Raw genomic sequence first — 22,042 nt, 5'->3', positions numbered from 1 at the left:
GCCACCATCTGAAGCTCCATCAGCATTGAAACCTCTGCCCTAGCAGGGACAGCTGCTCTAACACCTTCTGTTCTGGGTTCTGACAAGGCTGCCATAAATCCAGAAGTTTTCCACTACACATATGCACTGTTGCTGTATAACACATCCATCATCTATAGTGTATCTAAATCCTAGATAGAAGTATCAGACTTACTGAGGATGGGAAGTGCAGCTATTCTGAGCATCTGCTTTTGTAGGAAGCACAAGGTTAGATATACTGCATGTGCTTTTTTATGTTAAGCTTCGTGTATTCAGTAGTCCAATAACTCAGTAAAGTGTTAGATTTGGTATGCATGTAGAGACCATCCATGCAGAAAATCTTCCGCTTTCCAGACAGAACTATGGTCTCTATAAAGCTGACCAACTTCAGACAGGTTTGAAGGAGTTTGCACTAACTCAAGCCATATCTGAAATTGTCTCAAAACTTCAGGTGCATATACACACCCATAAATAAATGAAAAAAAACACAATAACAACAGAATACCCAAAACCCACTCAGGGACTGGGTCAAGGTGAATACTGACAATTTTCTTGTCTAGAAAAAAGGTTAGGAAACTCTGTTATAAACTATGATGGCTTTAATACTGGCTAAGATGTTGTTTAAGCTCGTGGGGATTTTCATCCATAGGAAGCATGCTAAGGGAAAGAGCCAAAAATCCAATCTACTATGCAGACTCCCTAGAAGGCATGACAATCAAACACAGTGCAGAACACGACCATGTCCCTTCTAAACTATATTTAGCATTCTAGCTCTGGCCCCTGTTTGACTGTCCATCATCATCTACTAAAGTAGATATTTCAAGCACATGCTTATATATTACTGACTGCAACTATAAGCTTGTCCTTTGGTGGTGTTTTCCAGAAAAAACTGATCTAAGTATGTGTTTAATTGTTCATTTTTCTCAATTGAACAGGACTAGCAATTATTTTCTCAAACCAAGACTTGGAAACATTCAATTCAATTTAAGTGATTAACACACAACTTGAATTCTATTTTTAATAGTAAATAAGCCTCAGAACTCAAATTACTCTAAATTATGATTTAGCAAATCTTTAGAATAAAAAGAAAATACATTTAACTAAAAAGTTGCAAACCAAAAGTTTAAATTTGAATATTTGTTACATATGCATCTTCTGAAAATAGAATGATCAGTATTTTCAGGAATACAGCTCTTAATTGTGCACATTCTTTCTTGTTAATGAAAACTATTCTGCAAGGATACAAATTTGACAAGGGGAAAGCTGCTTCTAACTTCTGATTATTTCAAATTTAGGAACCATTTTCACAAACTCCATGTTTCTTTACATTATTGATGATACTGTTCTCCATTATAAAACTAAATCCAAAATAAGCTTACTTATTAACATTTTCTCTTTGGTCTGCCATAAGACTAACAATTGAACAGCTTTTCCAGTACAGACTGTATCAAAACAAAGCTCAGTAGACCTCTCTATACCTAGGACTTCTGAAAGCAGTTTCTCAGTATTGCAGTGTAGAGTTCCACATTACCGTAACATGAAATAATGTCAACATTCAACACCATAATATGGTATGAAAAAGGGAAATTTTATTCCTCTCATTTTTATGGATGGATTGAACCCTATGGGACTGCTATCAAATGGATGTAGAGGAATGGTACCAATGACCAGTGGTAAGTTAAGGAATAAATCCATGGCTCCTGCAACATCAACATATAGCTGAAAAAAATTTGAAAAAAAATGTATGATTAAAATGTGGGGATTTATCAGCACTTCATAAGTATTAGCCCAAGTTGTCTTTCCATGGAAGTTTCGAGGAGGAGATTGTTTCTAATAGTCTCTTTTAGGGCCCATGTCCCTATGGAAACATGGGCTCTTGTACACGGTTGAGCTTGAGTTGGCAACTAAGCATCACACAGCTGCTCGCTCACCCTCCCTCCCCGGTGGGATGGGGGAAAGAATCGGAAAAAGCACAAATAAGAAAACTTGTGGGTTGAAATAAGAACAGTTTAATAATTGGGAAAAAGAAAAAAAATTATAATGAAAAGGAAAACAAGAGAGAGAGAGAAAAAAAACTCAGGAAAAAAAAAAACCCAAAACAAAACACAAGTGATGCAACCACTCACCACCCACTGACCTATGCCCAGCCAGTCCTCGAGCAGTGATTGCTGCCCCCCGACCAACTCCCCCCAGTTTATATACTGAGCATGACGTCATATGGTATGGAATAGCCCTTTGGCCAGTTTGGATCAACTGTCTTGGCTGTGCCCCCTCCCAGCTTCTTGTGCACCTGGCAGAGCATGGGAAGCTGAAAAGTCCTTGACTAGTGTAAACACCACTTAGCAAAGCCAAAACATCAGTGTGCTATCAACATGATTCTCACACTAAAATCCAAAACACAGCACTATACCAGCTACTAGGAAGAAAACTAACTCTATCCCAACCAAAACCAGGACAGTATCCACCCCTTATTCTATACCATTTACATCATGCCCAGATCCTACACTTTCCAATACTTTCCAATTAACCAGCACCACTTTTCCTGTCTTGATATATACACACAGCTATCATTTGCTTCATCTATGGGCCATCCCTCTAAAAAGTCCATTGAGTTCATTTAGTCCATGACTTTGGGCTCCATCTGTCATAACAGTCTTTCAGGGCAGGAGAGATGGTGTGTGGTGTTGGATTGTTGCATGCTGAAGCCAGTTCTGGTTCCATCACTGCTGCACTTTGCTTGGTTTCATCAAAGCTCATTCTTCATTAATCTGGGTGATTCTTACTGAAAAACCATTGATATGGCATATAGCCACCATAAAAGTGATGACATACAGTATTATATAGCAATTAACATCATACCATTTAGTTCATTGGCTATTCTCACCCAAAATCAAATCCCCTTGAGGTACACAGCGAACTTCCCCATCCTTCCGCATTACCCACCAAGTGCACCCAGGTCCTGGAGAAAAAGCAATCCCACAAATGGGCTTGCCTTTGCCTGAGGCAGGAGTAACCCAGACTGTCTTCCCCAGCATGTTTTTTATGTGCACTACAGGGACTTTATCCCCTTCTACAGTACATAAAAGTTTTGATTGGGCAGGGCCAGCTCGATTGACAAATCCCCTAGTGTTGACTAACCAGGTGGCCTTTGCTAAATGTGCATCCCAATGTTTGAATGTCCCACCACCCATTGCTCTCAGTGTAGTCTTTAACAGTCCATTGTATCGTTCAATTTTCCCGGAGGCTGGTGCATGACAGGGGATGTGATATACCCACTCAATGCCATGCTATTTGGCCCAGGTGTCTATGAGGTTGTTTTGGAAATGAGTCCCCTTGTCTGACTCAATTCTCTCTGGGGTGCCATGTCACCATAAGACTTGCTTTTCAAGGCCCAGGATAGTGTTCTGGGCAGTGGCATGGGGCACAGGATATGTTTCCAGCCATCCGGTGGTTCCTTCCAGCATTGTAAGCACATGGCACTTGCCTTGGTGGGTTTGTGGGAGTGTGATATAATCAATCTGCTAGGCCTCCCCATATTTATATTTCAGCCATCATCCTCCATACCACAGAGGCTTTAACCACTTGGCTTGCTTGATTGCAGTGCATGTCTCACATTCATGGATAACCTGTGCAATAGTGTCCATGGTCAAGTCCACCCCTTGATCACGAGCCCATCTATATGTTGCATCTCTTCCTTGATGGCCTGAGGGGTCGTGGGCCCACCAAGCTATAAAGAATTCACCCTTCTGTTGCCAGTCCAGAGCCACCTGAGCCACTTCAATCTTAGCAGCCTGATCCACCTGCTGGTTGTTTTGATGTTCCTCAGTGGCCTGACTCTTGGGTACATGAGCATCTACGTGACGTACTTTTACAACCAGGTTCTCTACTCGGGCAGCAATATCTTGCCACAATGCAGCAGCCCAGATGGGTTTGCCTCTGCGCTGCCAATTGTTCTGCTTCCATTGCTGTAACCACCCCCCCCCCGGGCATTTGCCACCATACATGAGTCAGTATAGAGATAGAGCACTGGCCACTTTTCTCATTCAGCAATGTCTAAAGCCAGCTGGATGGCCTTCACTTCTGCAAACTGGCTTGATTCACCATCTCCTTCAGCAGTTTCTACCACTTGTCATATAGGACTCCATACAGCAGCTTTCCATCTCCAATTTTTTCCTACAATATGACTGGACCCATCAGTGAACAAGGCATATTGCTTCTCATTTTCTGGTAGTTTATTGTACAGTGGGGCCTCCTCAGCACACGTCACCTCCTCCTCTGGCGATATTCCGAAATCTTTGCCTTCTGGCCAGTCCATAATTACTTCCAAGATCCCTGGGGGACTGGGGTTTCCTATCCGAGCCTGTTGTGTGATCAGTGCAACCCACTTACTCCACATAGCATCAGTTGCATGATGTGTAGAGGGGACCCTCCCTTTGAACATCCAGCCCAGCACCAGCAGCCGGGGTGCCAAGAGGAGCCGTGCTTCAGTACCAACCACTTCCAAAGCAGCTGTGGGATAATGGCTGAGGTGACTTAAAAATTAAAACTTATATTCACACTTAAGGCACAGCATTGAAGAAGCCTCCCAGGTGGAATGGGGCTGACATGTAAGGAATCCATGGCATGGGAGTTCCCTAGGCCTGCAACCTTAGATGTTGGTAACGCCAGGGGAACTTGGTGTGCTGACTCTAAGAGGCGCTACCCAGAGGGTGGAGCGGTGTGGAGATGCCGCGGTCAGACTCTGCAATAATAGGGGAACATAAAGGTGTCATGGAACTGATAAGCTGCATATTTACTACCCTGGGCCAACAGCCTGCCACGTTTTTGACAAAATGCTGTCCTTTTGGTGAACTTTGCTCATTATAACATCATTATAATACCAAAACACACCTCCATCCCAAAAGCTACCCGCCTCCAAGGTGCAACCACCCCTCACTGAGCTTGCGCTCTGAATTTTTCTAGCTTATACCTTTAAAAGCGAAGCGAGAAAACTTTACACCAATCCTAAACAAAGGTATGTATGACGAGTCACTCAAGCTCCACCCGAAAAGTGAAAAATAGTATAAAATGGTTTAAGAGAAAGAGAATGTTAGGGAAGACACCATCGTGTATCACTCTGACGTCTGGGATCAGTCGACGGGCTGAGCCTCTCTTCCCCCCCATCGGGACGCCTTTGGGTAAGAGTCGAACACTTGGTTATACCAAGTGCCTCCCCGGGAAACTTAGAAATCTCTATAGAGTTGCTTTATTATTTTCTTTTAACATGTTTGTCCTCCAGCCGTGTTATATCCGGCCGTGTTACTCATATTCTTCCAGCCGTGTTATATACATGTTTGTGTCCGGCCGTGTTATTCCTACTCATATTCTTGACATTTGTACGTGCTTTGCAGACAGTCAATTTATCACCGGTAATCCAAAGAATCTGTGTGTCTGTTGCTCTAATAAACTGCACTCTTCACTGCTCTGGCCGTGATAGTTCCTTCAACACGACCAGACTGGGGGGGTGTAAAAGTTAATGCTGTCGCCTTAGTGAAAACCCTGAACCAATAAGTGGCTACACATACAGTCCTTAGAAAATAAAACGTTGACCAGGTCTGAGACTAAGACTGGACCTAGCCGCACCTAGACTCCTCTCTGAGGAGGAGTTTAGAAAGCAAGGGGGTCCTGTCCGAACCCCGTGACTCAACGGGAGGGTTCCCCTCAGCCACCCCTCAGACTCTTATTTGTATGCGACAGTAACTCTTAACGCAACAGCAGCTCAAAACCCTTCATATGCTGCCAATATCTCCTTTTCAGTTGGAGTATAGCAGGCCTCAGATCCTCTGTATCCCCAGCTCCAGAACCCTAGGGGTCGACCTCGAGTCTCCCCTGGTGCTTTCTGCCAGAGGCTCCAGGTAGGGCCATTCTCCCCGGCTGCAGTGTAGAGCACATTCTTTACATCTGGCCCTGCCCAGACTAGCCCAAGGGCTACTGCATGAACTATCTCCCATTTAATTTGTTCAAAGGCTTGTCGTTGCTCAGGGCCCCATTGGAAATCATTCTTCTTCTGAGTCACTGTCCTGGTTTCGGCTGGGATAGAGTTAATTTTCTTCCTAGTAGCTGGTATAGTGCTGTGCTTTGGATTTTAGTATGAGAATAATATTGATAACACGCTGATGTTTTGGCTGTTGCTAAGCGGTGTTTACATTGGTCAAGGACTTTCCCCCCCTTCAGCTCCCCATGCTCTGCCAGGTGCCCAAGAAATGGGAGTTGATCCAAACCAGGATAGTTGATCCAAACTGACCAAAGGGCTATTCCATACCATATGATGTCATGCCCAGTATATAAACTGGGGGGAGTAGGCCAGGGGGTAGCGATCACTGCTCGGGGACTGGCTGGGCAGTGGTAGGCAGGTGTTGAGCGGTTGTTTGTTTTTTTTTTTAATATATTTTTTTTCCTTTTTTTCCCCTCCCTTGGGTTTTGTTCCTCTCTCTCTCATTGTTTTTTTTCCCTCTCATTATAATTCATTATTATTATTACTATTATTTTGTTCCAATTATTAAACTGTTCTTATCTCAACCCACAAGTTTTCTTACTTTTGCTCTTTCGATTCTCTCCCCCATCCCATCGGGGGGGGGGGGGGGGGGGGGAAGTGAGCGAGCGGCTGCGTGGTGCTTGGCTGCCAGCTGGGGCTAAACCACAACAGTCACTTGGTAGAGAGGGCTTACACTCACACTGTAATTTGGAATATGCATTCTCCAAAACCCCACAATGCCTAAGAAAGCTTGTGTTTCCTTTTTGCTAGTTGGTGGAGACATGGCTGTTATTTTGCTAATCACATCCATTGGGATCTGACGACGTCCATCTTGCCATTTTATTCCTAAAAAATGGATCTCCTGTGCGGGTCCCTTCACCTTACTTTGTTTTATGGCAAAAACGGCTTTCAGGAGGATCTGGACTATTTTCTTCCCTTTCTCAAAAACTTCCTCTGCTGTATTGCCCCACACAATGATGTCATCAATGTATTGCAGATGTTCTGGAGCTCCACGCTGTTCCAGTGCTGTCTGGATCAGTCCATGGCAAATGGCAGGGCTGTGTTTCCACCCCTGGGGCAGTCGATTCCAAGTGTACTGAACGCCCCTCCAAGTGAAAGCAAACTGTGGCCTGCACTCTGCTGCCAAAGGGATTGAGAAGAATACATTAGCAATATCATTTGTAGCATACCATTTGGCTGCTTTTGACTCTAGTTCATATTGAAGTTCCAGCATCTCTGGCATGGCAGCACTCAGCAGTGGCATGACTTCCTTCAGTCCATGATAGTCTACTGTTAGTCTCCACTCTCAATTAGACTTTCTCACTGGCCATATAGGACTGTTAAAAGGTGAACGAGTCTTACTGATCACTCCCTGGCTCTCCAGTCGACGAATCAGCTTATGGATGGGAATCAGGGAGTCTCAGTTGGTATGATATTGCCTCTGGTGCACCATTGTCATAGCAATTGACACCTGTTGTTCTTCGACCCTCAGCAACCCCACAACAGAAGGGTCTTCTGAAAGACCAGGCAAGGTAGACAGCTGTTTAATTTCCTCCTTCTCCAAGGCAGCTATACCAAAAGCCCACCAGTACCCTTTTGGGTCCTTGAAATACCCTCTGCTGAGGTAGTCTATGCCAAGGATGCACAGAGCCTCTGGGCCAGTCACAATGGGGTGCTTTTGCCACTCATTCCCAGTTAGGCTCACTTCGGCCTCCAATACAGTTAGCTGTTGGGATCCCCCTGTCACTCCACACATACAGATGGGTTCTGCCCCTGTATAGCTTGATGGCATCAGGGGACACTGTGTACTGGGGTCTACTAGAGCCTTATACTCCTGTGGGTCTGATGTGCCAGGCCATTGAATCCACACAGTCCAGTAAACCTGGTTGTCCCTTTCCTCCACCTGGCTGGAGGCAGGGCCCCTCTAGTCCTGGTCATAGTATTCATTACCCACTTCTTGTACATACGAGTCAGGAGCTCCTTCATTTAAATCAGGAGTAAGATCAGCCCTTTTACTCTGTCTGGGGAACTGTCCACTGGAAACCAGAGCAGCAATTTTCCTTGAAGAACCCCCTTTGGCGATTGTTTTTCCTTGCAACTCATGTACCCGTGCCTCTAGGGTTGAGGTAGGTTTTCCATCCCACTTCCTCATGTCCTCTCCGTGGTCACGCAGGTAAAACCACAGGGTGCCCCGTGGTGTGTGCCCTCTAAATCCTCTCTCTTGAGCAGAACAGTGACTCCTGATACCCGAGATGTTGGTTCATACAGGTAGGGAGTAGGGTCTATCCTCTTAGAGTTGCTGGACCAGTTCCTCCACAGCAGAGACAACGGAGTGTGGGAGTGTGCTCGCCCCCACATAAGCAATAACCACAAGTGGGGGTTATGCTGTTCTTTGGGGAGATGGATGGAAACACAGTAGCCAAGGGCTATCTGAAGCAGGGAGCCAGATGTCTTGCTGATATGCAAATATGACCATAAGTCAATCATCTTACTCCTTAAATAGTGGACAACCCGAGAGCCCTTTGAGCTCTCCTGCATGGCAGCGGGCTGCACGCCAGCATCTCCCCTTGAGCAGGAAGTCCTCTCAAGGTTACTCCTCGAGGTTGAAATATTCCTTGCCGCAACAGATCCTCGGTAAGTGACTAATAGCATGCTAAACTTTGAAATCTTAGCTAAGTGATATAAAGGATTGATTGCGCACATATAATCCTTTAGACATAAACCGTTGACCAAGTCTGGGACTAGGACTGGATCTAGCTGCACCTAGACTCCTCTCTGAGAAGGAGTTTAGAAAGCAAGGGGATCTTTTTCCAAACCTCATGACTCAACGGGAGGGTCTCCAAGAGTTTTGTCCTGTCCTCTATGCAGTAAATTATCAAGTGTACCTTGCCATCCAATCTTGATAAACCACTGTTGCATTTACCACTGAACCTTGTTAACTCACCGTTTTATATCAATAAAGTATTTTTTGCTTCTCTGTTACAAGTGAAGTGCATCACTCCATCTGCAACATGGAGGAAGAGATACTTTCTTGGTATTCCCGCAGTTGGCTAGCCACTTCATCCACTGTTGGACCCTCTCCGTCTTTCCAGGTCAGTATTGCCAATGAGTTGGCATACGATGCTGGTGTGCTCTGTACAAACTTCTGCCACATGGGTTGCATGCACTGGACTTCATCTGGATCTTTGGATAACTGCTCGTTGTCCAGGTCACCATAAATCACCTCCAGCATGGCTAATTCCCTCAGGCACTGGATACCTTTCTCCATGGTGGTCCATTTCCCGGGGCGATATACAACATCTTCCTTGAAGGGATATCATTCCTTCATAGCTGACAGGAGCCGCCTCCAGAGGCTGAGGGCTGGTGCCCCTTTTCCAATTGCTTTGTCAATGCCCCCTTCCCTAGAAAGGGATCCCAGCTGTTTGGCTTCCTTACCCTCTAATTCCAGGCTACTGGCCCCATTATCCCAGCATCAGAGCAGCCACGTGACAACATGCACGCCTGGACAACAGCTGAAATGTTTTCACTTATCTCTCAGCTCACTCAGGGATAGGGATCGGGTGATTTCCGTCTCATTTACGAGTTCTTCCTCTTCCTCTCCTTGTGATGGCCCTGCTTTTTCATATTACCTTTCTAAACAAGCTGACTTTCACCTCCAAGATTTCTTCTTGTGTATAGGGGAGACCAATACTGACACAGGTTGGTTCCCCGGTTCAGCTGTGGCACCTGTCACTGGGGGGGTGGGGCTGGAGTAGACACAGCACCTGTCACCCAGGGTGGGGGTGGGGTGGGGGGTGTGTTGGAGCAGGCACCATGCCTGTCACTTTATTGTCAGATCCAGAGACCTTCTCTTCCCCTTAAGGGTACTGAACAGTGTTGAACAGGGCTCGGTAGGCATGGGCCAGGCCCCAGCACGTTGCAGTGATTTGTGTCTCCTTAGAATTGGCAGGGTGACAGCATACTTTTTCCAAATATTCTACTAATTTTTCAGGATCCTGCACTTGTTCAGGGGTGAAGTTCCAAAACACTGGAGGGGCCCACCATCCTAGGCATTTGCCCATACTATTCCACACACCCTGCCACTCATAACTATCCAGCCTTGGGGCAGATCTCTGGATGATATTCTTTAATTGCTTATTAGCCTTAGACAAAACCAAAACAGTATTCGCAAGCAATACCAATAGATCTATCTTAACTACCCAAAGATGTTCAAGATACTGAAAAGTTATTGTAATGAAGGAGGAAACATCATAGAAGAAGGTAGCGAAGGTGCCACTCTGCATTTCCTCCATAAAAAAACCTCTCAGAGGAAGAAGTATAATTGCTAATTTTCTCCACAAGGTGGTACCCGAAGTACAGTAATGGCTTCAGTACAAAACTTAGACACCAAATTGAGCTCAAGGTCACTGTTTTAATAACAAATCTCCCAAGCAAAACATCACCAATTCAAGCAGAGCACAGCAAACTGCAAAAACCAACACCGATCTTTAACATGTACAGCAAAAAAATGAGCATGGTGAAGATCAGGTAAACCAATGCTAAGAACTGATGGATCAATATCGTGACCTGCAACTATTAACAGATCTGAATTCCTTAATATGCTCTGGTTAATCTGTTGTTTTCTGAAACCCTTCGAGCCCCATGTTGGGCACCAAAAAGGACTGTTGTGGTTTAGCTTCAGTCAGCAACTACGCACCACACAGCTGCTCTATCACCCTCCCTCCAGTGGGATGGGGGAGAAAATTGGAAAAGCAAAAGTAAGAAACCTTGTGGGTTGAGATAAGAACAGTTTAATAATTGGGAAAAAGAAAAAAGAAATTGTAATGAAAAGGAAAACAACAAGAGAGGAACAAAACCCGGGGCGGGGAGGGGGGAACAACAAACTCCCCCCAGTTTACATACTGAGCATGATGTCATATGGTATGGAAGAGCCCTTTGGCCAGTTTGGATCAACTGTCTTGGCTGTGCCCCCTCCCAGCTTGATTAGAGAAAACAGGTGGGGGAAACAGGTGGAATTTTCAACTGCTTGCCATTCCAGGTTTCTGTTTTGCCAGATGACAAGGATTCCCCACGGAGGTTGGCAACAAGCTGTTTGACTTCCTTCATTTTCCCTTTGGCATAGAATGCCTGTGTTTGGTAAATGGTTGCCTTTGGCACCACCATGCGGGAAGAGCAATTCTCAATCTCAGCAAAGATCTGAATTGATTCACCTGAAACAAAACAAAACCAAAAAAAACCCCAAACAAAACACCCAAACATATTTTCAAGTTCTCTTTACATTTACAAGGCAGCTTAAGCAAACTGTCACATTCTATTTACTGTTATAACTCACCAGATGCTGCTATCACAGCTCTACCTGGAAAAACATCCACTGATGCTAATAGAAGCAAGATCCCCATGAGCTGTTCAAAAAAAACCCAAAACAAACAAAAAAACCCCCACAAACAAACATGACACCCCCCCATTAAAAAAAACAAACACACACACACAAAAAAACTACACCAACCAAAAAAAACACCAACCCCAAACATACCAGTCTAATAGATGAGGTCCTTTAATAATCTAGAGATACAAGTAGTGCTGTCTTAGTTAACAGAGTATAGCGAGAAGATTGCTAAATGCAGACTGAGGTGGTAAAAATATCCTTAATGTTTCATTTATATAAAAACAGTAAGTACAAACTGTAGCTTTAAAAAGGAAGGAAAAGCATATCCTAGAATTACTTCTATTACATACCTGGGGTGTAGCCCTTTCTTTCAATTTTGGCACTTAAGGATATTGGGCCTGAGGTACAAAGCCAACAACATAGAGTCTTTTCTTTTGTGCCTGCTTGGGGTGACTGCAAGAAGAGAAAAATATTGTCCATTAAATTAGGAGCTCCATGAATCTCTTCAGGTATTTAAATCAACACAGGAAAATAATCATTTTCATAATGCACTTATTATTACATATTTTGATAAACAAAGCTACTTTCATAGGAAAAGTCTCAAGCAATTTGAACAGCATTATACAATGTTTGTCCTAATTCCGTTGCTGTATTAGTATTGCTTTTTCTGCCATCCTCCATACTACAGCCATACTTAAAACAGTTTTTAATACTAAAAGTAAATACTGTATAGCTTAAAACAAAAGGCTTCATAGCCTACACATCCCAACATACTGTTGCAGAGCTTTTCATTTAACTAACAGTAAATCAGAACATCTTCGCACTTTCCATTAAGCTGTATTTCAGAAACAAAATAACTAAGCGAAACTACTGTAATCTTGACTCCTGCTTTTTCCTCGGTTTCCGAATGATCCTGTTTCATCTATATTAAAAAGACTTATTTTACACAACATCAGGATTTGGGGCTTGATCCAAAGCCCATTAAAGTCAAATGAGAGACCTTCACTTTTAATGGAGTTTGTGCAAGGTCCCTTTGCAAGCCTGATTTTTCACCCATACACACAAGAAACCTATTTCAATGGACTTCTAAATTTTTTTTCCCTCTAGATTAAAATTTGAGGAAGGGATAAAATAAAGGAATCTTAGGCCAGACTGAAATCAAATCCTCATTGAAAGCAGTTGTGATATTAAAGTTATTTTGATAAAATGAAATTTCAGGAAAGGATTATACAGAATTGTGATGATTTCTCCCCATCAGTAGAAAACTATCCATATGGAAATTATCAATTATGCACTGCATTAAATTTTTTACTTTGCATTTTGAAGTTAGCAGTCCCTCACTAAAAATATTAAGAGTTGCACTGTTCCTTCCATAGATTATTCTTTATTTATAATTAAAGAGAAACAGTTCACCAAATTTTCTTCCTTAATGGGATTCTACAATTTAGTAGGATCGATTTAGATTGACAAATGTATTTTATGTATCGTAAAAATCAAGCAACTCCAAGTACAGGATAACTTAGCCTTCAAAATACCAGCAGTTAGAGTTGCTAAACTGATATAATACTTAAAAGAGCAGCTGTAGTTAAACTAGCAAATAAATATTAGGTAAAATTACATGTTGATGTTGTTTCAGTTATTATACTTCATTATTTTTACGCCAGAAGAAGAATGAGTAATTCTGTCAAGTTCTTACCAGTAATGAAGGAGTGTTGATATCTATATGTTCAAAGACTGTAAATTCCTTCTTTAATTTTACTGGTAGAAGCCAAGGCCTATGCAATTCAGCTTTCACCCAATAGCGCACACTGCCATGTCTGCCTTCGAATGAGGTAGCAAGTGGTCTGTGCAGGACAAAGGTCAAAGTTGAATAAATTTTTTCTCTCTTTCCAATAATGATACAATTGATCAGATTGGGAATTAGTACGTAGAACTGTATTTTTAGTGCATCATAATAAGCATAACTTATTTGCAAAGTTTCCATATCTCAGAAAAAAAAAGTAAGATTAAAGTTGGGAGAAAATATCATCTCCAATTCATCCAACAGTAGTTTTGTAGAAGTTTTAAGAATCAATTAAAGAACTGTGCTAGAAAATGCCAGAAGAGTACACATTTCCTTTAGACTTAAGAGGCCACTTTCAAGTGTAGAATAAAGCACACCCTTTTAAGGTCAAATTAAGACCACCAAATAAAATTAGCATTAGTACCATCCAATTATTGTTTTGGACATTGTATTCTGTAAATAATTGTGTATTATTTACTTGGCTGGTATCTCAGTGGTTTATTTTAGCTATAACTGAGTGCTTTTGTAGTTTGATTTGCCTTAAGTACGGTAGTTAAATATTTCAATTTAGAGTTCTGAATAGAGAGAGGCTATTCTGAGCATCTTCTAATTTTCCTTTACCCTGATGAGGCCATCTTAAAATATTTATATATATATATAAAAAAGATAAAGACTATTCTGCTCTGAACACTGAAAGACAAAGGAAGTCCTTTTGGGGAGTTGGGGGGGGGAGAGATGTGGAAAGGGACTCCAAACCTTTCAGCATTACCCTTTTTTCCTCCTCTCCCTCCCTCCCCCAACATCATAAGATGAAGGACATCGGATTTTTATATTCCGGTCATGTCCAGTTAACTGTAACTTGTCTTTTCCTAACATTTTTTGCCTTTAATCTCAAAGGAAGAATTTTTATATTGCACTATGTTTGAAATGCATCGTAATAAAAGGTAAGTTATGGGCAAAGCTTCCCTCCCTAACTTCTGTAGGGAATAATACTAGCTGTGCTAGTACTTTACTAGAATGATTCTTTCTGCTACAGGTTTGACATCTCTATTTGCACACCTGAAATGTTTACTTTTTTTTTTTTTTCTTAAAAACACAAATGAAAGGATTTTCTAATCAATCTTCAATGTTTCATCCTGCCCCAGTATCCTTTAAGGCAAAAATCACCAAGGCCAGTCAGTGTCCTGGTTTTTTTTGGTCCCGTCCCGTCCCCCCCCCACACACACACTATTGCTTTGTATTTGGTTGTACTGGGTCTGGCTGGGATGGAGTTCGCTTTCCTCTTAACAGCCCATATAGTGCTGTGCTTTGTATTTGTGGCTAGAACAGTGTTGATAACACACCAATGTTTTAGCTATTGCTGAACAGTGCTTGCACAGCATCAAGGCTCTCTCTCCAACACCCCATTCCCAAAGGCCAATAGGCTGGGTGCGGGCAAGAGGTTGGAGGGGACACAGCCAGGACAGCTGACCCAAACTGACCAAAGGGATATTCCATACTGTATGACATCATGCTCAGCAATAAAAGCTGGAAGGGGGGGGGGGGGGGGGGGGAGGAGGGGGGGGAGGGAGACAGACAGGGCTGACACAGACATTCATGGTTATAGTGTTTGTCTTCTCAAGCAACCACTACACATACTTAGGCCCTGCTTTCCAGGAAGTGGCTGGACATCTGCCTGCCATTGGGAAGTAGTGAATGAGTTCTTTTTGCTTTGCTTCTATGTACAGCTTTTGTTTTTCTTATTAAACTGCCTTTATCTCAACCCACAAGCTCGTCCATCTTATTTTCTCTCCCTGTCCTGTTGATGAGGGGGAGTGAGAGAGCAACTGCATGGAGGGCTGGCAGCCAGCCAAGGTCAACCCACCACATCGGTTTTGTTTTAAATAAATTTTGGAAATATTCTATGGATATAAAATAGCAAGAAACAGTAAGGAGGCAGTGTCAAACTAGTGTTCTTCAGGCCTTTTATTACCAGCCTTCATTTTTTCAGTATTATCAAAGATGGCTTCATAGTTATTCCTTCAAGTCACTTGAAGAGAACTTTAGTGTTTTAATCAATGCTTGTGCTATTTTACTGGTCATCTATTTAATCTCAAACATAATATTCCATATTCACATCTACTGTTTTGTTCTTTCATATTTGAACATCCCTTCCAACTCAAGGGAATATCGGTATCACCCTTATCACTTCTTATAGAAGAGATTTTCATCTGAACCTTACATTGACTTCTAAAAGTCTCCATATGTATGGGTCTTCTTCAGCATTCCAATAATATCTACTGTAAAGCCCTGTGCTATTCACTGAAACTGATCCGTAAAAGCGTTTATCATCTACAAGTTCTGCTAAAGCCAGCCCCTCTAATAAGTAGATGGTTTATTAGCTTTAATATTAGGTATTCGTCTAATATTCTGCCAACTTTTTTTTAATCTTAATGACTTCAGCACTTGGCTTTTACAGTAAAAGGCTCCTCCTGCCTCCCTTCTTTTTCATCTATTTCCAGACTCTCTCTGTTCCTTTATATTTAATTTTCCTGCAACTTGTGTTTTAGCTAATTCCCATGTTGGTAACTCCTCTATGTATAAATCTTCCCTTCACAATGTATACATTAGACACCTCAAACTTTTGCGTGTGTGTGTGTGTGTGTGTGGCAATTTATCTTACAACTTCTGCTATCACTCTTGCTTCAACCTTTGCTTTCAGAGACAAGCGGGATTAGGTATGGGAATGTTTCTTGCTTCATCCACCCATCCATTTGCTTATTTCCATCCTGGCTTTTTGCATAAAGGTCAGCCTGAGTACATACATCCTATTTAAACTAGAAAAAAAATCTCTTATTTTGTTCAAATGTGGTTAAGCTTGCCACATCTGTTTCAGACTGAGCCCGAACAGTTAAGCTGTTATCTTATCACTAGTTCTGATGGCCTGCATGGCTCCAGTAAAATCTTGTTTCATTTAGAAGACACCTCAGCCACTCTGCAGGACTCAAATGACACTAATTCCCCTCCCTTCTCCTGTGAAGGGGTAAAATACCACAAGACATAATGAGTCAGTAGACCTCAGTCAAAAGAGAGAGTAACCAACTGGGTAACAATGAGCTCCTGTTTTGTGAAAAACTCTTAACCAGTTTAAAAGCAGCCTCTTCAGTTTAATGAGATTATGTCCTCTATTGCATGTCTGAGCACAACTCCTACTGCCATTGAAAAGGTTTCCCCTCCACCCACAAGAATTTTTCTTAAGCAGGTATGTATCTTAGCCTTCTCTCACACAAGCTGTGTACTGCATGTAAGTACTTACATCTGTGGAAGCTCAAAGCTGAATGCATATTCATGCCTTCCTGAATGAATGGTGTGAAGGCCTTCTTCAGAATTGTCATCATCTAGGAGGGAAAAACCCAATATGCTATTCCACCTGTGAACATTTTACACAGCATAATATATTATATAGGTTTCTTTTCCAGAATAAGAGGGATTTATACATTCTTTACAATACTAAGAACATGGTGTCCCAGAAACAAGTCTCTCCAGTCCATTTGTATTAACTGCTAGATGTATGGCCGCAGAATTTTTAAGGTTAGGTGAGATTCCAAGATTCACCTTACATAAAAGCAGAAGTTACCTTGTTTTAATTTATGATCTTGATTCCAAGTACTGACATAGTTGTAACTGCTGCCATTTCAAGGTCTGCCTGAAAGATCTGTAATGGAAACTGTGTTTTCCAATATGATTTCTAGTTAAAACTTAAAATGAAATAGAGCTCTCTAATAGTATTAAGTGATATTAGCATTAAGTCTGCTACATTAATAGATTAAATTTAGTAATTCAGCTTCCTTCTATCTCCTGCCTAGCAAGCGTCCAAAAATTGATAAATAAACACACACCACACACACCACACACACCACAAAAAAACCACAAAAAAACCACAAAAAAACCACCTAGAAAGTACCAAACAAATTCAGGGGCACAAAAGGTGGCAAGCTGTCCAGTTAATGTTGTTTAGAGCCAATGTATCAAAAATTCAAAGTTTAGCTCGATTTTGCTTGTATAGCAAAGACCCAAACATTTCCTAATTTCAACAAGAAAGCTGACCTTGGTTTATAGTCATGATTCCTTGTATTGCTTCAAATGCTCCAACAAATTTGTGGTTTGTTCTGATATAATTACCATAAAACCAGAAAAACGCTGATTCCATCAAAACAGAAAGTTATTTAGAGAAAATAATTGAGCATCTCGTATACAAAAGGGTTGGGGTAATAAAAACACATATAGTGGGATTATGCAAAAGACACTACCTATTGTTAATAGTCTGAAACATCATGAAGGAACGTTGGTACATTTTAAGATTTTTCTAGTTCCCATTGTCCTACAAAAATGCTGATGCTCTAATTTCTTTAGTGCACCAGAAATGCTGAAACAAACCTATGCAAAAATATAAAAAACACTAGAATGCTATTTACACAAACGCATCCTCAGCACGTAATGTCATGAAATAAGAATCTTCAATACACTGAAAGAGCAAAACAATGTGTATAATGCTTTTTTTGTTAAAAAACACTTGGAGGTTTTTGTTTGTTTGGTTTTTAAAAAAATTTAAAATAATCCTCTTTTCCTTGCACATAAGTTTTTTCATCCCTTCTTCACTTCCTTCCTGCCAGATCAGCAGTCCCATTGAGCCTGAGCAGCAGCAGCAGCACTGTGGTAAACAAGTACTGAGCTGTCAATCACAGACTAGACTGGAGCAGGAGAGGATTGGCCTAAACAGGCACGAGCAGATCCCCTGCCAGCCACTCATATACATACAGTATACATTACACCCCACCACATTTGCTCAGCAACTCTGCTCACAGCCTAGCCTGACTACCGCAGAGGTAAGGAGAGAGGGAGGGGCGCCACCCACGCCTCACCATCCGGTCTCCTCATACCACAGGGCCATGCCGCTGGCTTGCCCCGGCCTGCCCTGCGCTATGTGCAAGGCCCTGCACTCCTCTCAGGAACATGTGCTGACCATTACTGAAAGGCGATTACGGATAGTGCTGGCCAGGGGTGCGGGAGGGGAAAGACAACCGAGTGAGGGATGCAAGAGGCTGCTGGGCCATGTGTCCCAATGGCCGCTCCTGCTCGCAGCCCCTTGCTGGCCTAGTGGATGTGCGCGGCAGGAGCTTGAATGCTTCTGTCTGTCCCCAGAGATGGACTTTCCCAAGAAAGGCAGCGTGCCCTCTGAGCCGTCAAGGCCGACATTGCCAGGCAGGCCCTGTTCCCAACAAAAAGGGACCAGGGTGACAGCACTCCTCCTCAGCAGTGCAGCGCCCCCAGCGTCCTACCAAGGCCGCGATCGGATCCATAACGGAGGGGGGAAGGCAGGCAGCAAGGGAGAAAGCAGTAACTGCTGAATTGAAACACCCCACCCCCCGGTTTCCCAGCAAGATAAACTTGTACTCCTCACTTCACAGCTAGTGCCCTCCCCCACCGCGCATACTCTGTAACTCCTCAGGGAAGCGGGGCCCGGAGCGCCCCCAACCCCGCACAGGGCTGACCTCGGGGTGGCCAGAGCCCGTTCGCCTCGCCTCGCCCCGCCCCCAGCACACACCAGAGTGCGGGCAGGGGAACCTGCTCCCTCAGCCTCACTCTTCCCCCACGTCCCAGCCCCCTATAGTCAGCGGCTGGCATCGCCTTAGCAACAGGCTAACAAACCCCAGCAGGCCAATGACAAGGCGGGAACAGGGCGTGGCCTTCCGGATTATGCTAGGGTAGGTATGTGTTGAGTTAAACTTCACTCCGTGCGGCGAGTGTTCGCAGTCCTGCCCCTGCAGCCGAGGGAGGGGCAGTGGCGTCCCGGGACAGCTGCTTAAGTTTTTACGTGCCGCACATGCAACGGTGCGCACCCTGTCTCGCTTCTGGTGTCGGAACGTGTCAGATCTGTCCCTTCCCTGCTACCCTTTGTTCCCTTTCCAGCCAAAACCAAGCACCTACTATCGGGGTCAGCATTTGGATCTACAGTCCACGTGCAAAATCATTGCTGCTGCTGCTGCTTAAGCAGACAGTTAGAAGCATGGGGTCGCCCTCCTACTTGCAAGCATACATCCTGTTATGAACGACTCATGCACGTCTGCACGTTTCTGTCATCTGCAAACCAGAGATGAACGAACTTTCACATGAGAGAATTATTTCTAAGGCGACAGTATAAAGAACGTTTGAGCTACAAAGCCACCTCATGAGTGACCCGTGCTTGCTTGCATCACGATAACATAATTAAAATCAATAGCAACTCCACTCTGCTACAGTATTTATTTCAGAAGTGCTTAATAAAAGGCTCAATGCAATCTATAGTCGAACTTCTTTAAAAATTGCATTTTACTGCAGAGGATCTCTGCAGTAAGTATGCTGCATATTTAAAACAAAAACAAAACAACACACCAAAACACCCGACCCAAATTATGTAATCAGTTTTAACATTTTCTTGTGCTAGGAATTAAGTCATCGCCACCACCTGACGTGTGCAACCAATCTGCGGAGAGAAGGAGTACTCCCTCCCTTCTCCCCAGGACCGGTCCCAAACAGGATTGAACCGCTTCTAACAAAGGGTGGAAACTTCAGAAAAAAAACAAGCTTAGAGTCCCTTATACTTTCACAACGTAACTATGCAAACAATAGATTACCAAACTTAAGACCCACAATCCCGCTCACAGTGTAATACCCCATTTCCATACCCAAAATAAGGGAATTTGCAGGGTACTTTCCGTTTCCATAGGGGCTTAGCAGACCAGGTTCCAGAACTCCCCAACTCAGAAGCGATGCTCCGATCGTACAACCATGAACTCTTATTTGGCCTTTCAGACAGATTTTTACATTTGGGTCCCCCATAGAGGAGTTGAATAAAAGAAATGAAAGTAATTTACAAGTATACTAGTTTAGAACAAAGGAAGAGATGGAAAATTACAGGTGGGGTGGTGATAGCATGTCAAAGTAAGCCACAGAGAATCTTTTATCTGCCAACAATGAACCAACCTTAAAAAAATCATCGCATATCAGTCTTAAAGTCAGACCTGTATCTATTATGTGTCAAAAAGTCTAGTGTTATGTTTTAATTACACTTATGATTCGATAGGATGCTACCAAGAAAGTAATTTACCGCATATCTGGTTTTGATTTAACAGTTATTTTTCCCCATAGAGAAACAAATCCTGCTAATATCACCAAGAAAAAAAAAACGACATTGCAGATAAAAAAAAAACTGTATTAAAAAATGCAAATCCTTATGAAAAGACTCTGTTAAAAGGCAGGTATTTTATGAAAGTCCTGTTTGCAGGTACTTTGAAAATGCACCTTAACACGGTTTTAATATTAAGTAAACGTTCAAATAATCAAAAATAAAGCCTAAGAACGTAACCGGCATTTCCTCATCTTTAGAAATAGCGAACTCTATGAGACCGCATATTAAAAAGGGATAAACCAGGACGATGCAAAGATGTGTCTTTTTCTGGAAAAACGTCTGCGTGTAGCGAATGAATAAGTGAAAAGCTTACCTCTTTCGTGCCCGAGTAGAACGTCCTTATGGTTAAAATACTCTACTTCTTCAGTGTAATTTTGTGTATAGGCAGTGTTGGATCCAGCATTTCTAGATTCAGTCCAACGTACTTTCGCATGTCCTCTTGCATGAATTTTAAGAGATTTTACTTTAATTTCCCCAGTAACTTCTAAATTGACCCTTCCTGAGACTGTGTCCCCGCTAGAATAGACGGGGAGACTGCTGTCATTGAGACAGTCAAAGCTTATTGCCAAACTCTTCACCTTCCCCAGCACCATATTTTATAACAAAGTGTATAAAAATATACTGTAAGGAAAAAAAAAGTCAAGGTCTCGTACAAAATGCGATCTTCACTTTACACCGAACAACGCCTCTGCCGCGCAAAGAGCCTGCCAACAAGATCAGCGCGTCCCCTACAAATGCTTCATCGGAATTACTGATAAAACCCCAACTTCAGTAATAGTAGTAATAATAGTAGTAGTAGTAGTAGTAGTGGTAGTGGTAGTGGTAGTGGTAGTGGTGGTGGTGGTGGTGGTGGTGGTGGTGGTGGTGGTGGTGGTGGTGGTGGTGGTGGTGGTGGTGGTGGTGGTGGTGGCGGCGGCGGCGGCGGCGGCCGCCCAGCGCTGCGATCTCCTTACAAAGACAGCTACCCACACGCTGCCAGCTCACTTTAAGAACAGCTTTGTGAAAAACAACCCCGCCGCGCATGCGCGAGTCGAGTCGTGGCGGCAGTTTCCTCCGCCGCTTGCGCGTATCTTCCCTGTCGTGTGCGGTTTTCTTTTGTTATTGCTCCAGTCTTGCGCGGAGAGCCGGAGTATTCCCTGGTGGAGCCAGGGTTCTGCTGCGAGCCCGCAGTGCGGTGTTGAGATAGGTACTGAAGAACTGAGAGAAAAGCGTCTGTGGCGGTAGATGTGAGGGTTCCTTGTCCGGAGGGCTTCGACGTCTCGTTTCGTCTCGTCTCACTGCCTGGCACGGCCTGGGGGCCCTGGCTGGCTGGCCGGGAGGTGTCTCGGAAGGAGCTAGCAGCTGAAATCGGGCAGTGGGCGGTGAGCGCCGGGCCCCGGAGTCTGGCTGCGGCCGGCACGGGTTCTCTCCCTCAGCCACGGGTTGCCTGGCTAACAGCAAAAATAGCAACGATTCTGTCGGGGAAATCGCTCGGCATGTCGCTCAGTTACAGATCTCGCCCAAAGCTTTTGCTCGTGAAGCGGCTAGTCCTGAGCAGGTTGTAGGCAGGGAGCCGGGCCGAGGCGGGCAGGTGAGCGGGGCACGGCCGCCTTTGCCGGCCTGGCCCTTCCCCCTCTTCCCCCCTCCCAGCAGCAC

General features: G+C 43.5%; 1 protein-coding gene across 3 annotated transcripts; it reads right to left on the bottom strand.

Moving 5' to 3' along the window:
- Positions 1 to 1,599: 1,599 nt before the first annotated feature.
- LOC142402918 (arrestin domain-containing protein 3-like) lies at positions 1,600 to 21,218 on the bottom strand. 3 transcript variants are annotated; one of them, XR_012773509.1, is made up of 6 exons: positions 20,721 to 21,218; positions 16,496 to 16,577; positions 13,114 to 13,261; positions 11,768 to 11,870; positions 10,934 to 11,241; positions 1,600 to 1,737 (listed from the first exon to the last, which is right to left on the bottom strand). XR_012773509.1 is itself a non-coding variant. In XM_075488894.1 (5 exons), exons 1-5 carry the CDS (start codon positions 20,998 to 21,000, stop codon positions 11,015 to 11,017), a joined length of 840 nt encoding a protein of 279 aa, XP_075345009.1. In that variant the 5' UTR covers positions 21,001 to 21,218; the 3' UTR covers positions 10,912 to 11,014. The 3 variants fall into 3 exon arrangements, 2 of the variants coding, with proteins under 2 accessions (XP_075345009.1, XP_075345010.1); XM_075488894.1 differs by lacking the exon at positions 1,600 to 1,737 and having other exon boundaries at positions 10,912 to 11,241; XM_075488895.1 differs by lacking the exons at positions 1,600 to 1,737; positions 10,934 to 11,241 and adding an exon at positions 11,492 to 11,593.
- Positions 21,219 to 22,042: the final 824 nt, after the last annotated feature.

This window comes from Mycteria americana, assembly GCF_035582795.1.
Source record: "Mycteria americana isolate JAX WOST 10 ecotype Jacksonville Zoo and Gardens chromosome Z unlocalized genomic scaffold, USCA_MyAme_1.0 Scaffold_18, whole genome shotgun sequence".
NCBI lineage: Eukaryota > Metazoa > Chordata > Aves > Ciconiiformes > Ciconiidae > Mycteria > Mycteria americana.
Note: the sequence above shows the minus strand (reverse complement) of the source record. Positions and strands in the feature narration are given on the sequence as shown.

Bases quoted from the DNA above. Each gene is read 5' to 3' on its own strand.
- LOC142402918 (XM_075488894.1), bottom strand. From the start codon at position 21,000: ATGGTGCTGGGGAAGGTGAAGAGTTTGGCAATAAGCTTTGACTGTCTC. The intron at 13,262-16,495 runs GTAAGTACTTAC...TGTCCTGCACAG, and splicing joins AGCTTTGAGCTTCCACAGAT to ACCACTTGCTACCTCATTCG. The intron at 11,242-11,767 runs GTATGTAATAGA...GTTTTGTTTCAG, and splicing joins AAGAAAGGGCTACACCCCAG to GTGAATCAATTCAGATCTTT.